Source organism: Pongo abelii, chromosome 1 (genome assembly GCF_028885655.2).
Source record: "Pongo abelii isolate AG06213 chromosome 1, NHGRI_mPonAbe1-v2.0_pri, whole genome shotgun sequence".
Classification (NCBI taxonomy): domain Eukaryota; kingdom Metazoa; phylum Chordata; class Mammalia; order Primates; family Hominidae; genus Pongo; species Pongo abelii.
Window position 1 is genome coordinate 184,058,226 of NC_071985.2, and position 14,938 is coordinate 184,073,163.

Consider the following 14,938-nt stretch of genomic DNA (forward strand, 5'->3'; position numbering starts at 1 on the left):
TTTGAGGTATGTTCCTTCAAAACCTAGTTTATTGAGAGTTTTTAACATGAAGTGATGTTTAATTTTATCAAAAGCCTTTTCTGCATCTTTTGAAATAATCATGTGGTTTTTATATTAGTTCAGTTTATGTGATGAATCACATTTATTGATTTGTGTATGTTGAACCAAACTTTAATCTTAGGGATAAGCCCTACTTGATTGTGGTGGATAAGCTTTTTGATGTGCTCCTGGATTCTCTCTGCCAGTATTTTGTTGAGGATTTTTGCATCAGTATTCATGAAGGTTATTGCCCTGATTTTTTTTTTTTTTTTGGTCTCTGCCAGGTTTTGGTATAGGGATGATGCCAGCCTCATAGAATGAGTTAGGGAGGATTCTTTCCTCCTCAATTTTTTGGAATAGTTTCAGTAGGAATGGTAACAGTTCTTTGTACATCTGCTAGAATTCAGCTGTGAATCCATCTGGTCCCCAGCTTTTTTTGGTTGGTAGGCTATGTGTTACTGCCTCAATTTTAGAACTCGTTATTTGTCTATTCAGGGATTTAATTTCTTCCTGGTTTGGCCTTGGGAGGGTATATGTGTCCAGGAATTTATCCATTTCCTCTAGATTTTCTAGCTTATGTGCATAGGGGACATAACACCCTGTGTTGGGTGCATATATATTTAGGATAGTTAGATCTTCTTGTTGAATCGAACCTTTTACCATATGTAATGCCCTTCTTTGTCATTTTGGCCTTTGTTGGTTTAAAGTCTGTTTTTTCAGAAACTAGGATTGCAACTTCTGCTTTTTTCTGTTTTTTGTTTGCTTGGTAGATTTTTGTCCATTTCTTTATTTTGAGCCTATGTGTGTCATTGCTTGTGAGATGGGTCTCTTGAAGACAGCATACCATTGGGTTTTGGTTCTTTATCCAGCTTGTCACTCTGAGTCTTTTAATTGGGGCTTTTAGCTCATTTACGTTTAAAGTTAGTATTGATATGTGTGGATTTGATCCTGCCATCATGATGTTAGCTGGTTATTTTGTGGACTTGTTTATGTGGTTGCTTGGTATTGTCACTGGCCTGTGTATTTCAGTGTGTTTTTGTCATGGCTAGTAATAGTTTTTTCTTTCCGTATTTAGTGCTTCCTTCAGGAGCTCTCATAAGGCAAGTCTGGTAGTACCAAATTTCCTCAGCATTTGTTTGTCTGAAAAGGATCTTATTTCTTTTTCACTTATAAGCTTACTTTGGTCAGATATGAAATTCTGGGTTGAAATTTCTTTTATTTAATAATGTTGAATATTGGCCCTAAATCTCTTTTGTCTTGCAGGATTTCAGCTGAGAGGTCTGCTGTTAGTCTGATGGGCCTCCATTTGTAGGTTACCTGACCTTTCTCTCTAGCTGCCTTTAACATTTTTCTTTCATGTTAACCTTGGAGAATCTGATGACTATGTGTCTTGGGATGATCTTCTTGTGAAGTATCTTACTGGAGTTCTCTACATTTCCTGAATTTGAATGTTGGTCTCTCTAGATAAGTTGTGGAAGTTCTCATTGATGATATCCTAAAATAATTTATCCAAGTTGGTTCCATTCTCCCTATCTTTTTCAGGGACAACCAGTCAGTTGTAGATTTGATGCCTTTACATAATCCCATGTTTCTTGGAGGTTTTGTTTATTCCTTTTCATTCTTTTTTCTCTATTCTTGTCTGCCTGTCTTATTTCAGAAAGCCAGTCTTCAGGCTCTGAGACTCCTTCCTCTGCTTGGTCTGTTCTGCTATTAATACTTGCAATTGCATTATGAAATTCTTGTAGTATGTTTTTCTGCTCTATCAGGTCAGTTATGTTGTTTTCTATACTGGTTATTTTGTCTGTCAGCTCCTGAGTTACTTTACTGTGATTTTTATTTTCCTTTTGTTGGGTTTCAATGTACTCCTTTAGCTCAATGATCTTCATTCCTATCCATATTCTGAATGCTATTTCTGTCATTTCAGCCATCTCAGTCCAATTTTGAATGCTTGCTGGAAAGGTGATGTGGTCATTTGGAGGAAAGAAGACACACTGGCTTTTTGAATTTTCAGCGTTATTGCACTGATTCTTTCTCATCTTTGTGTCCTGCAGTCTTTGAGGTTGTTGACCTTTGGATTTTTTTTTTATCCTGTTTGATGACCTTGAGTGTTTGTGGTATAAGGTAGATTTAGTCAACTGGCTTCGTTTCTGGTAGATTTTAGAGAGCCACCACTCAGCTCCCAACTCCTGGACTGTGTGCTGTAACTCTGGGGGACTTGTATTGGGCCCCAACTTTGTTCTCTAGCTGCTCAAGGTTTGCAGTTCACTGTGCTGGGGGAACTGAGGTACAGCAGCTGCAGCAGAGTGCTGGCAGATGCAGGGGTGCCTGCTTCCCTGCAGGCATTCACTACAGTGGCAAGGCAATGAAGTTTGTGAAGAGGCAGGGCCCCTGCTGGAGACTGTGCATGGTTGCATTGGAGGTGGTGTTGGCTTGGGGATGGGGTTTTGGCTGGCACAGGACTGGGTGCCTTCTCTGTGCCCCTCAAGCAAGAGTAACTGCTAATGGTGTGAGAGGATCCATTGTGCACTGAGCAGTGTTACTGCAAGGGTGGGGCACTGGCAGGGGTGGGGCTTGCTGGCTCTGTGCCCACCAAGCCTCCATTTGCAATGGCTATGAGCAAGGGAGAGGGAGCAGACTGCACTTTTGTGTATGGCAGGGCAAGTAAAACAAAATCCACCCATGCAGACACACACCAGCAAAGTGATGTGGGGAGTTGCCTTGGGCTGAGGGGAAGCTGCAGTATGGGGAAGGAGTGTGCAGCTGGTACATGGCCATTGAAACTGCCTCACTGGAGCTCTTCACCAGTCAGACATGGTCTGCTCACACAGAACATACGGTTTGGGGCCCCAGGGAACCCAAGACTGTCCTGTAAGCAGATGTGGCCAGGCTGGGGACCCAGGAATGGCCAGCAGACAATAGGGTGCTCATGTTGGACCAGCCCCATCTGATATGGAAGACTGCCCTGCAAAGATCAGGTCCCTTAGTGATAAAATCTCTTATGGGACCAAGTCAAGCCTAGGGGGATGGTGGTCCCTGGCTGTGCTCCACTACAGATGCCCCTGCACCAAACCCTGTGAGCTCCACATCAGCTGGCTTGCTACTTCTACCACTTCTCAAAGCAGCTCTGCCTGCCACCTCAATTGTCCATGGTGGTCAAGGGTTCTCCTCCTGCCAGAGTTCCAGAGGCTGATAGTGAGAGTGGGTGACTCCATTCCCCCAGAGCTGTTGTGGTTCAAGAATGAGTTCTGTGCTAGTCGCAGTGGCTCACGCCTGTAATCCCAGCACTTTGGGAGGCCAAGGCAGGCAGACATGAGATCAAGAGATCGAGACCATCCTGGCCAACATGGTGAAACCATGTCTCTACTAAAAATACACAAATCAGCCAAGCATAGTGGCACACACCTGTAGTCTCAGCTACTCAGGAGGCTGAGGCAGGATAATCGCTTGAACCCAGGAGGTGGAGGTTGCAATGAGCTGAGATCACGCCACTGCTCTCCAGCCTGGTGACAGAATGAGATTCTGTCTCAAAAAAAAAAATTAGTTCCTGTGTGTGGTTCAGGGTTCCCAGCTCTTTCTCCCTTCAGCCCAGCTTCTGTGTCTTTCCTCCATCCATTCTCAGTTCCTTCCCTCTGAAGATCTGTTTAAAGCCTGCCAGTCATCTTAATCCCTCCATGGGAGCCATTCCACTTATTTGAGTCTAGTCAGCCATTTTGCCCTCTCCCTCAAACATTTCTCTTTTCTCTGTGTTGGAGACAATATAATTCTGTTCTAGCTATTTTGAAATATATAATAAATTGTCATTAACTATAATTTTCCTACTGTACTATCAAATACTAAAATTTATTCCTTCTATCCATCTGTATTTTTGTACCCATTAATTAACTTCTCTTAATCCTCCAACTTCGTTACTGGCCTCTGGTAATCAGCATTCTATTCTCTACCTCTATGAAATCTACTTTTTTGGCTCCCACATCTGAGTGAAAACATGCAATGTTTATCTTTCTATGCCTGGATTGTTTCACTTAATGTTATGACCACCAGTTTCATTCCATTGCTGCAAATGACAGGATTTAATTCGTTTTTTGAATAACATTTCATGTGTATGTATTTTTGAATAATTTTCCACTTTTTATCCATTCATCCATTGATCCACACTTAGGTTGATTCCATATCCTGACTATTGTGAATAATGCTGCAGTAAGCATGGCAGTGCAAATACCTCTTTGATGTACTGATTTCCTTTCCTTTGGATAAATGCCCAGTGATGAGATTGCTAGATCACATGGCAGTTCTCTTTTTAGTATTTTGAGGAACTTGTATACAGTATTCCATAATGCCTGTACTACTTTCCATTCTCACCAACAATATATGAGTGTTCCTTTTTTTCTACATCCTCACCAACATATTTTATTTTTTGTCTTTTTGATAATAGCCATTCTAATTGCGGTGAGATGATACCTCATTGTGGTTTTGATTTGCATTTTTTGATGATTAATGATGTTGATAATTTTTTCATATACCTATTGTCCATTTGTATGTCTTCTTTTTGAGAAATGTCTATTCAGGTCTTTTTCCCATTTTTAAATTTTTTTTGTTTGCTATTGAGTTGTTTGAGTTCCTTATATATTCTGTTTATTAATCCCTTGTAGAATGGATAGTCTACAAAAATTTTCTCCCATTCTGGAGGTTGTCTCTTCATTTTGTTAGTGGTTTCCATTGCTGTGCATAAGCTTTTTTAGCTTGTTGTAATCCCATTAGAATAGTCCCTGCAACTAATGTGAACAATATTAAATGGGAAATGTACTTACGATTGGACAAAAGTATTGCATATATGACAAGACAGAATCAAGGCCATTCTTTAGGACCACACGCAGGCTGTTCATGATACCTTTACCCACATTGGACAACTCTTTGGCCTATACCTGGAATGGAGCTTTCACATTTTCAGTAGCACCATGAGCCCCTTGGTCAGGATGGGCAGTACTCCATTCCTCACATATGACAGCCTTGAAGGTTATGCCTACTCTTAGACTAACAGTGTACTGTGGTCACTATTTACAGAGCTCTGATATAGAGCACCATATTACTGAAACAAGAAGCTCAGGTTAAAAATTTAAATCTAAAGAAAAAATAAAAAGAAAGAAAGAAAGACATTGTAATGCACCAAAAGATCTGGCTTTATTGATGAGAAGGGGAAATGAGAAGGAGAAATAAATATTGAACACCTGTTTAGATCTAGATACAATATGCCAGGTGATTTACTTATATAATCTTACAGATTCTTACAACAACTGTGGTAGGATACCGTCATCATCTCAATTTTGGATGTAAACAATGTCCAAAAAAAAAAAAAAGAATAATTACCTTTCCTAAACTCACAGAATGTGTAGGGAACTAGGATTCAATCCCAAGTGTATCTGGCTAAAAAGTTATAATCTTATTCCTCTGAGGCAACAGACTTGGTTTAAATACTTAAATACTAACTCTGCTACTTATTAGTTATATGATTTTAGTTTATTTAATCACATTACCACTCCCTCATCTGTAAACAAGAGGTGAAAAATAGTTCCTGTCTCAAAAAATTCATTATCCTCAAAACAAATGAGATAATGCATCAAATATCAGAATCTCTGGGGTGGGGCCCAAGCATCTGTCATTTTAAAAGCTATTACTAGTGATTCTAATTTACAACTAGGTTATTCTAATATATAAAACATTGTTCTAATGTGAATGAAGTGTTTAACTCAGAATATGGTACATAGTGTGTGCTCAGAAATTGTTATTATTATTGTTGTGGTTACCATTACCTTATGGATGCATGGATGCCACATCTTCTTATTCATTTTGAGTAAAACCTAATGATTAAGTACAAAATATGGAAATTCAGGGTTTCCTGCACTGTCTGCTTTCTTATACTTTTGAATCTCTCCACCACTAGTGATGTTGCTAAATGGCTGGAAACCATAAAAAATACTTGAACAGGGAATGGTAAGAAATGATGTTACTGTTTCCATGTAATATTATAGAGAAGGTATGATCTTTATGGTCAAAACACCTAAGATTTAAGTCCTAGCTCTACCAATAGTTTGGGGATTTTTGGAGGGCAAGCCACTTTGTTTAAGTGTCAATTTCCTCACATCTAAAATTGGGCTAAAATAAACAACTTTTGTTTATAAATGGAGTAAACAAATAATGTAGCATATTTAAAATACCTGGGAAATTTCCTAGGCACACAGTAGGATGTTAATGATCGGTGCATGTTTCACTTTATTTCTCATTTCTTTATTCCAGCTTTACATATTTACATCATTGCTTTATTAGCTTTCTCTCTGTATTTATCAATAATCTAGAACCTGAAAGTGCAGTATGGCTTCCAGGTTCACTGGAAATGGATCTGACAACTAGAATCTCAGAAAAAAAGGGGGGGGGGATTATGCTCTCTGAGGTTCAAAGGCCATTTGTCTCCTCAATATTGATTTTCTTAAATCAAATACTAGCCAAGACCCTGAGAGAAGTAATTGAATTGACAAAAGGCAAGTCTAGGTTATTAATAATGGAACAGACTTGGACATTCTTGATGACTTAATTTAATGACAGAAGAGAGGTTTGAAACCAAAAGGCCTAGAGATGGAGTAAATGGCTGGTCTCTGAGGAGAAAGGAAAACACAAGTTATCCCTAAAAGCTTATTTCATGGAACAAAGCATTTTATTATAGTCCTAAACATGAGGCCAGATGATATACTTTTGATTTTCTCTTTTTAACAAAACAAAATTTTAAGACTTGAATAATTACCATTAAATTTATTTTTTGCCCTTGTAAAATAGACTTGTTTAGGGTTATGGAATTTTGGAATCTTAGTGATTAACTCAAGAGTAAAAATCATGGGCATCTTATCTGTTTATCCCCTGAATTCAAGTATCAATTCTGTCATCTACTAGTATGACTTCAATCAAGTTAGGTAACCTCTCTGAGCCATAGTGTCTACATTTATTAAATGAGGATGTTAATATTTATTTTTTATGGTTATAGAAGAATATTTCCAATGTTTAAAAAAGTATATAAAATTACTGTCACTTGATACTATATAATACCTCACACAATAAATACTTGTTGAATAAAATAATACATGAATTTTGATGTTTTTGTTTTTTTCACTGTCCCTGGAAAGAAAGGCTAGCCTGTGGTAACCTCTTGAAATCTTTTCTTCTCTCCAGCTATTCTGGCTGCTCTACCTGTAGCTGTCATCATCTCTCCTTTGGACTATTTCGACTATTTCGGTGGTTTTAAGTGTCTTTTTATCACATTTCTCTTCTCTTTCACAGTCTTCCCTCCCCTCTTATGACAAAGTTGTTTGCTGAAACAAAGATCTGATCTTTTAAAATTATACTATCCTCTTGGAAAGGCATCTAGAATGTCATAATCAGTCATTTTAAAGATAAGACCCAGAGATGGGGAGAGATTTACCCAAGTACCTATGGCGCTATAAACGTATGCTGAAATTATAGTTGAGCCTAATACCCTGACCCCTAGTAGAAAATAACAAAGAGAGTATGAAAGAGGATATATATCCTCCAGTTCTAGTCAAAGGGGTTTCAAGTAGTTGTAGAATGTTTTAATTGCAATTTTGTTCTTAGTTACTATTTTTAGTGTTTTTGAACTTTAAATGTACTACTCTTACCCTGATGATAATATGATTTACTTCTATGTAAATTCTAGGTCAGCCAAGAGAAAGGGTACAATTCATAACTAAAACTTATATGACATTCATTGTGTACCAAGTATGGTACCAAATACTGTACATATATTAATTTAATTATCATCAGAGTCCTGTGAAGTAGGTACTGTTATTATTCCCATTTTTCAGATCAGGACACTGAAACAGATCTTTAGTAGCTTGGCAAGGCCACACAATTGAAAAGCAGTAGAGTTGGTTCTAAAATTCAAGTTTCCAGGTTCCAGAGTTAATGCCTAATTGCTCTGCTTAGCTGGCACAAACACATTACATTCTCATGAGCACTGTGTATTCTCACTATACAATTGCCTGCTAGTCCATATGGCTTCCTTTAACCCTGTTTCTTATTTCCTGTCTTAATTATCAGGAAGTTGCAATTTGCATAGCATAGTCTTAGATGAACTTCTCCCTCTTTCTTTTTCAGAGGGTCATTTTCAACATTGTTAACTTCAGTAAAACCAAGAGTCTCTATAGAGATGGGATGGCCCCTATGGTGAAATCTACCAGCAGACCAAAATGGTAAGTGATCTACAGAATGGGACCCCTTCCTGGTTAGAAAATTTGTCCCAGACCCCATACATATACACACCTACTAAGGGACCCCCCAAAAAAATTAAAAATAAAAATTTTTAAAAGAAAATTTTACCCAGAGCTCTAGTTTATCTGCTGTACAGCTGGGGATCAGACTTACTCTCACTGAGAAGAATGAGGATGAGTTTCTGTATGGCCATTCTTTGGGTACTGTTCCTGAGAATGTTGGAAATATGGTCCTGTGCTTGGAATGACCAGCATTCAATTATGAGAAAACGCAGTCAGTTATTTGGTAAGCTTCCTGTCCTGTTTGGCTTTTATCATGGTATCTTTGCAAACATAAACAAAGTTGGTTCTTTTTCTTTTTCCTAGCCTAAGCATAGATTATGTATAGTAACTTAGGAGGACATTAGGGACTACAGTTCAGTAGCTTTCTCTTGCTTTGCATGGTTTTTATGTTTTGTGCGTGTGTGTGTGTGTGTGTGAGTGTGTGTATTTTAAAGTTCTATTTGTACCATTGCTATAGTGAGGAGGAGGGGAGTTGGATAGGATTGGTTAATAATTGTAATAATTATGGTAATAATATTAATAATACTAGTAATAATAACTACCTCACTTATTAAAAATCCATTTGGGTCAGATGCTTTATATTTGTTGTTACTATTTCCGCATTTTTGCAAAAGAAATTTTAAATATCCCTATATTACAGATGAAAAAATTGAGGCTAGGAAAAGTTAAGTACTTTATTAAGACCATAAAGAGTAAGGGAGTGCCCTGTGTTATTTATGTTACCCCATAATACCTTTTCAGCCAATTCATTCATTCATTTATTCATTCAACAAACATTGATTGAGTGCAACAAAATGAAAGACTTCAAAGACAAAAACCTGGTATTATTAATCTATTCATCTATCACACAGTAGGTGTTAAGTGAATGCCTGTTAAAATGAACTGAATTTGCTATGAGAATTTACATGTAAAGTGCCTGGCACTTACTAAGTGCTCAATAAATGGCATCTATTATTAATAGTATTATATAAAACCCTATACAAATGCAATGAATTGTTAATATTGTTATAGCTTTGATCTCTGTTCAAATATTAATGACTAGTGAGAAGATAGTCTCCAAATATCTATATTTATAGCAAACTAGCAATTCATAAATATTGAATTGTGCTTTTATCTCCAAATGATACTTGGCAATTTTCTATAAATGTTGGGCTGAGAAGCTCAGGTTTATAAAAGTGTAGGCATTTGATGAGAATAATAAAAACTGTTTATGAAAGGTAAAAATATCTCCTTGGGCATGATTTTTTGCTTTCCTGTATCAAATCAACTAATCTGCTGCTCCTTCTCTCAGTCTTTCTGGGCAAGGGGTAGGCCTTTGCTTTGAGTCTCTGGTTCCAGCCCAAGTAGATAATAATAGAAATCATTTCTCTGTTAATAAGCATATATATAGATTAGTACTTTAAACCTTGCAAGTAACAGGACATCTCTGTTGATTTGCTCATGAGGGACTTCGAAATGACATTGTATATATTTTTCCATATTCTGTGTTGGGATCTTGTACAGCAATAATAATCACCATCCATTTTTCCCAAGTGTTAAGTTCTGGAGTCCTTTTTTGTGCTTTTGAAGATGCATAAGCCTTAATTATTTCACTTTGCTTCCTTTTTATCATGAACTATGTTGTGTCTTGTCTGCTAGGGCTCTTGATAACATTTTGAAATTTTATTGGGTCCTTGCTTTTGGATTATGATGCTTTAGAATTAAGTTGGTGCTCTTACGCAATGTTGGCAGGCAATCAGCAGCAGCCGTTATCCAGTCATTGGACTCCTCTAATGGTCTGAAAGAGCCTAAAGTTTCAGAATTGAGTTTGTTGTAGTTTATTAAGCCACTTAGGCATAAGGTACCATAGCACATCACATTGTATATGTAATATCTCCTATTTTTTACCTTACCATCCCCAGAACTTGGATACAAAGCTACTTACATTGCTTCAGAGTTTCCTTTCCTCAAGCCAGATGTTTATATTTTTTTTTACTTCATAGGAATTTATTGAGCACCTTCATGTGCTATGCACTGTTGTAGATATTGGGATATAGGATGACTATGCTATAAAAGATCTGTTCCAAAAAGGAACTTTATATTTAGAATTTTTATTAACTAATCTCTACAAATCATAATTGTTATTCTCTTTGCTACTGTTGAATTTTGAACATCTTTTCTTCCACCTTGGTGCTCTATGTCTAGGACTTTCTTTTATGCTTCGAGTCGGTTACCTACACCCGAACCTATCTCCCAGCAGCCATTATCCTAAATGTTCCCAGGGTTTGATAAGGAAGTGGCTATGGGCTCTCAGAATATTATATATTATTGGCTCCAAGGAGTCTATCCCAATATAGGAATCTTGGCAATGGCCTAACTCAAACCTGAAAAATACCTCGTAGATCTCAAATTTATAGTATCTTCTCCAGTGTCTTTCTAATTCTAGCTTTCCCAATACCAAGGCAATCACTATAACAAAAAAAAGTTTGTAATACTTTACTTGTCTAGGGTATTACCTCCTTCGATATTCCAAATAAGTCATGGAAAAATTCTTTCTTTAGGATAAACACTAAAAATCTGAAATTTCTTGGATATTATATATATAATTTGGAATATATATGTATGTATATGTATATATATATGTATGTGTGTGTATATATATAAAAATTGGGAAAACACCCTTTTTTCACCTTTTCAAGATGAAACAAACATTCTTCTTCACCTCTTATAGGCGGCTGTAACAGGTACCAAGGCCTTCAAGTCTTAGCATAGACCGGTAGTTAATTAGTTATAGAAAGCAAACCAACACGAGATACAACTGGAAAACTATTATGTAAATATGTGGCCACTCAAGGCTGTTCTGCCTTGAGGAGACATCTAGCAGCAAATGGAGAAGCTGGAAGATTCAGAAGTTTTCTGCCTGTTTTAGTTCACTCCAATTTTATTTACATATTAGACTTCCTAAGGATTAAATAATTACATATTAGATTTCTTAAGGATTGTGGTTAGGGCTCTGTAGCATCAGGTTTCTGATGCTCATAACTAATATTTCTTAACAGTGTCCAAGTCTCATAACTCATTAATATTTCTTAACAGTGTTCATTGCTGTGTGCTAGGCATTGCTGTGTGCTAGGCACTGCTAGGAACTGGCATTGCAAGACAACTAAGAACTGTATCTTCACCTCTACAGAAACTGAGGCTGGGAGTATTTACATAACTAGTAAGTGGTAGCACCAGCCAGAAACCACATGATTCCAAGTTTACTGTTCCTCTGATATTCCATGCATGGGGATGTTGGAAGAAGGAGACAAAAAGAAGCAAGGGGTAGCATGCTGTTGTGGGGCCTTTGGATAATCTGAAATAACTTATTGGATTGGCTTTTTCATTATAGTAGATTGAAAAGATTGGACTAGATCTTAGAGATGGCTTCCATTTAACATTTTTATTGATCATCTACTCTGTGCTAGATCCTGGGATGATTAATATCAGTGTGATTAGGATTATTTCTTTAAAGATGTTACCTTTTTAGAGGTTGGAATGAAACACAAAAATAAGTAGGTACAATGTAGAGAACATTGTGCTAAGAATCATTAGCACATAAAGCATGCAGTGGGATTAGAGAAGAGGAAGAAAATTATACTATTAAGGTCATGAGGAGAAACTGAGACACGCTAAGGACCGGGTGATATTTCAGCTATATCTCAAGGAATGGAAAGTGGATAAAATTAAGGAAATGGGATTCCAGGTGGAAGAAATAACATGATGAGCCATGCTACCTCTTTCATTAGCCTGTTTTCTCACTGTAAAAAGTACATAATAATACTTCCTCCCAGCGTTGTTATAAGAAACAGATATGAAATGAATGTGGAAATACTTTTTAAAGTCTGAAGTGTGTTATTAAACAAATTTCCTGTTTTTTTCCTTTCTTGTAATTCACCCAAGACTGATTGAGTATTATTTCTTCTTTTTCTCCCTCCTCTCTTTCTTCCCTCCTTCTGCTTATCAATAAATGCTTACTGAGTAGTTAAAATGAACCAGGAACTATGCAAGGCATTAAAACGTAACAGTGACGAGAGAGATATGTTTCATAGTCTCATAGTTTATAGTCTACTATGCTAAACATTAATTATGTAGCTCTAGTAAAGTATGATAACTGTTATAATGAGAACTTTGTAATAACAGTTATAATTTAAATACTACATAGCATTTAAGACTTCATATACACCAAGGATAAGTGACCTTCCTTAGGAAGTATTGTTTGTACTAAAAGCTGAAACAGAATGTGCTTGAAGGCCAAAACAATAAGGGAGAACATTTTATCTTTGATGAGAAAAGGCCAACATAATTGAAACATTAAATTCTGAGGAGAAAGTGATTGGAGAGATTATTGAGGTGAGCCTTATAAACCAAGCTAAAGAGTAGGACTTGATTCTAACGACAATGGAAATAAATTAAAATGATTAAATGGGGGCAGGACATGATCAGATTGGCAGTTTAGAAAGATCAGTCTTGCTGCTGAATGGGGAATATTTTGGAGAGGATGAAAATTATTTGGATGTTTTTGCAATATACCTTAGGCTACAGCTAATGATGGATTGGGGTGGTAACAGTAGTGATAAAACAAGTGAATGGTTTTCAGGGATAATGGAAGATTGAATCAATTTAGCTTTGTGGTAGACTAGATGTGGAGAGGAAAAGAGAAGGAGGAGTCCTGGATGATTCCCAGATTTTCTGGCATGAGCAACAGAAGGGATGATGTCATTTACTGAAGATAGGGACCATAGGAGGAGAAACAGTTTAGAAAGATTTGGCTGGATAAGGGAGATGATGAGTTTAGCCTGGGAAACATTAAGCTAGAAGTGCCTGGAAAACATCCAAGCAGAGATGTCAGGTAGGTAGTATGGTATATTGGTAAGAGACTCAAGAGAGGAATATGGAAGTATGGATTAAGGTGTCATCAGTCTACAGGTAATAACCGGAATGGTAGGAGAAGATGTGATTTCTCAGGGAGGCCATGAGAAGAGAGATTAGGATAAGGCTCTGAGAAATCCCTACATTTAAAGGCCAGGTAGAGGATAAGAGGCCCACAAAGGAGGATGAGAGGGACTAGCCACAGAGATGGAAAAAAAAAAAGAAAGAAAGAAAATGTAGTGTCATGAAACCAAAGAGCAAAGTCTTTTTGAACAGGGTGGAGGGACTAATACTGCCAACTGCTACCTAGGTCAAAGATAATTAAAGCATGTAGTGACATGGAGGTCTTGAGAGGCTTTCATGAGTGCACTTTTAGTGATCTGGTGGGTGGTAGGAATTCAAGCCAGGTCATGTGGATGAAGGAGTGAATTGGAGGATGGAGAATGTATGAAGAAATGGAGACAGTAAATATGGACAGCTCTCGCAAACATTTAGCTACAAAATTAAGTGAAAAAGATATAGGCTTATGGGATAGACAGCAAGTAAACATAATTTTAACATTCTTTGAATGAAATGCAGTGATAGAGGTATGTACACCTAGCAATAGATTCATACTTTCTATAAGTCTTAATGTAGTAATGTTTAGCCTTGCTCCTGTCAAAATTTTAAAATTTTGAAATTAGTGGTGTCTTTTGTGAAATATTGGGGGCTTTACTCTATTATTAAAAACAAAAATTTATATTTTACTTGAGAAATTATAAATTTATAAATTAATATTTTGTAAAACAAAGTCATACTTAATTTTTTCTCATAGCAAAAAAAAGTCATACATTTAAAATTAAATTATATCCTCTGTTCCACACATACTTACTCTCTTTTTCTGTCTTATTTTTTACATTGCACTTATTACCATCCAACAAACTGCAATGTATTATTTACTTATTATCTGTCTCCCCCTCTGTTGCAAACTAAGCACCACAGGGGTAAGGATTTTTGTCATTTCTATACACTTCTATATTTCTAGCATCTAGAACTATGCCTGGTACATAACAGGTATTCAATAAATGTCTATTTATAAATTAATTCAGTATCTTCCACTAAACTTAATGATTATTTTTAATTTTACATTTTCCTTTTTACTTTTTTTCTTACACACATTTTAACACGGAAACAGCTAAATGTATATACTCATTTGTATGTTGATCTTTTCATTTGACATTGTATCAAAAACAATTTTAATATTTTTCTCTAAGTATTAATCACACCATGTTTGAATAATAATGATTTCTACTTTTTTAATGTATCATGATTTCCTGTATCATATTCCTATTGCTGGGCATTTAGATTTTCCATATTTTTCTAAAGTATAATAGATAATAAATACCACATAGGTTTTAGGTTTGTTAAATAATTTTTTACAAGCAGCTTCTAAGAGATAGACTATAAGGTTAATGTCTATAAACTCTTGTTATACATGTTCTCCAAAAATGTTGTACCAATTTAAAATATTGCTATTGGTCTATCACTGCATCAGTTTTATTGCAATTTGGACAGCATTAAAAATTGGCATTAAAAAAATGGTTACTTTAGGAGCCATAAAATGATCTATGTTTTTTTTTCATTTCAATTTTGTATCTTAAGAGTATTGGCATTAATGTAATGCCATAAAATCAAGT

The 14,938-nt window shown here is 36.3% G+C and overlaps 1 protein-coding gene across 3 annotated transcripts in view; it reads left to right on the plus strand.

Moving 5' to 3' along the window:
* AGBL4 (AGBL carboxypeptidase 4) overlaps window positions 1–14,938 on the plus strand; it is a 1,546,465-nt gene that overhangs the window by 796,262 nt on the left and 735,265 nt on the right. For all 3 annotated transcript variants that reach the window (XM_063712471.1, XM_063712476.1, XM_063712485.1), the window contains exon 4: window positions 8,197–8,291. In XM_063712471.1, the coding sequence (XP_063568541.1) occupies window positions 8,197–8,291 (95 nt within the window). The remainder of the gene's footprint in view (window positions 1–8,196; window positions 8,292–14,938) is intronic.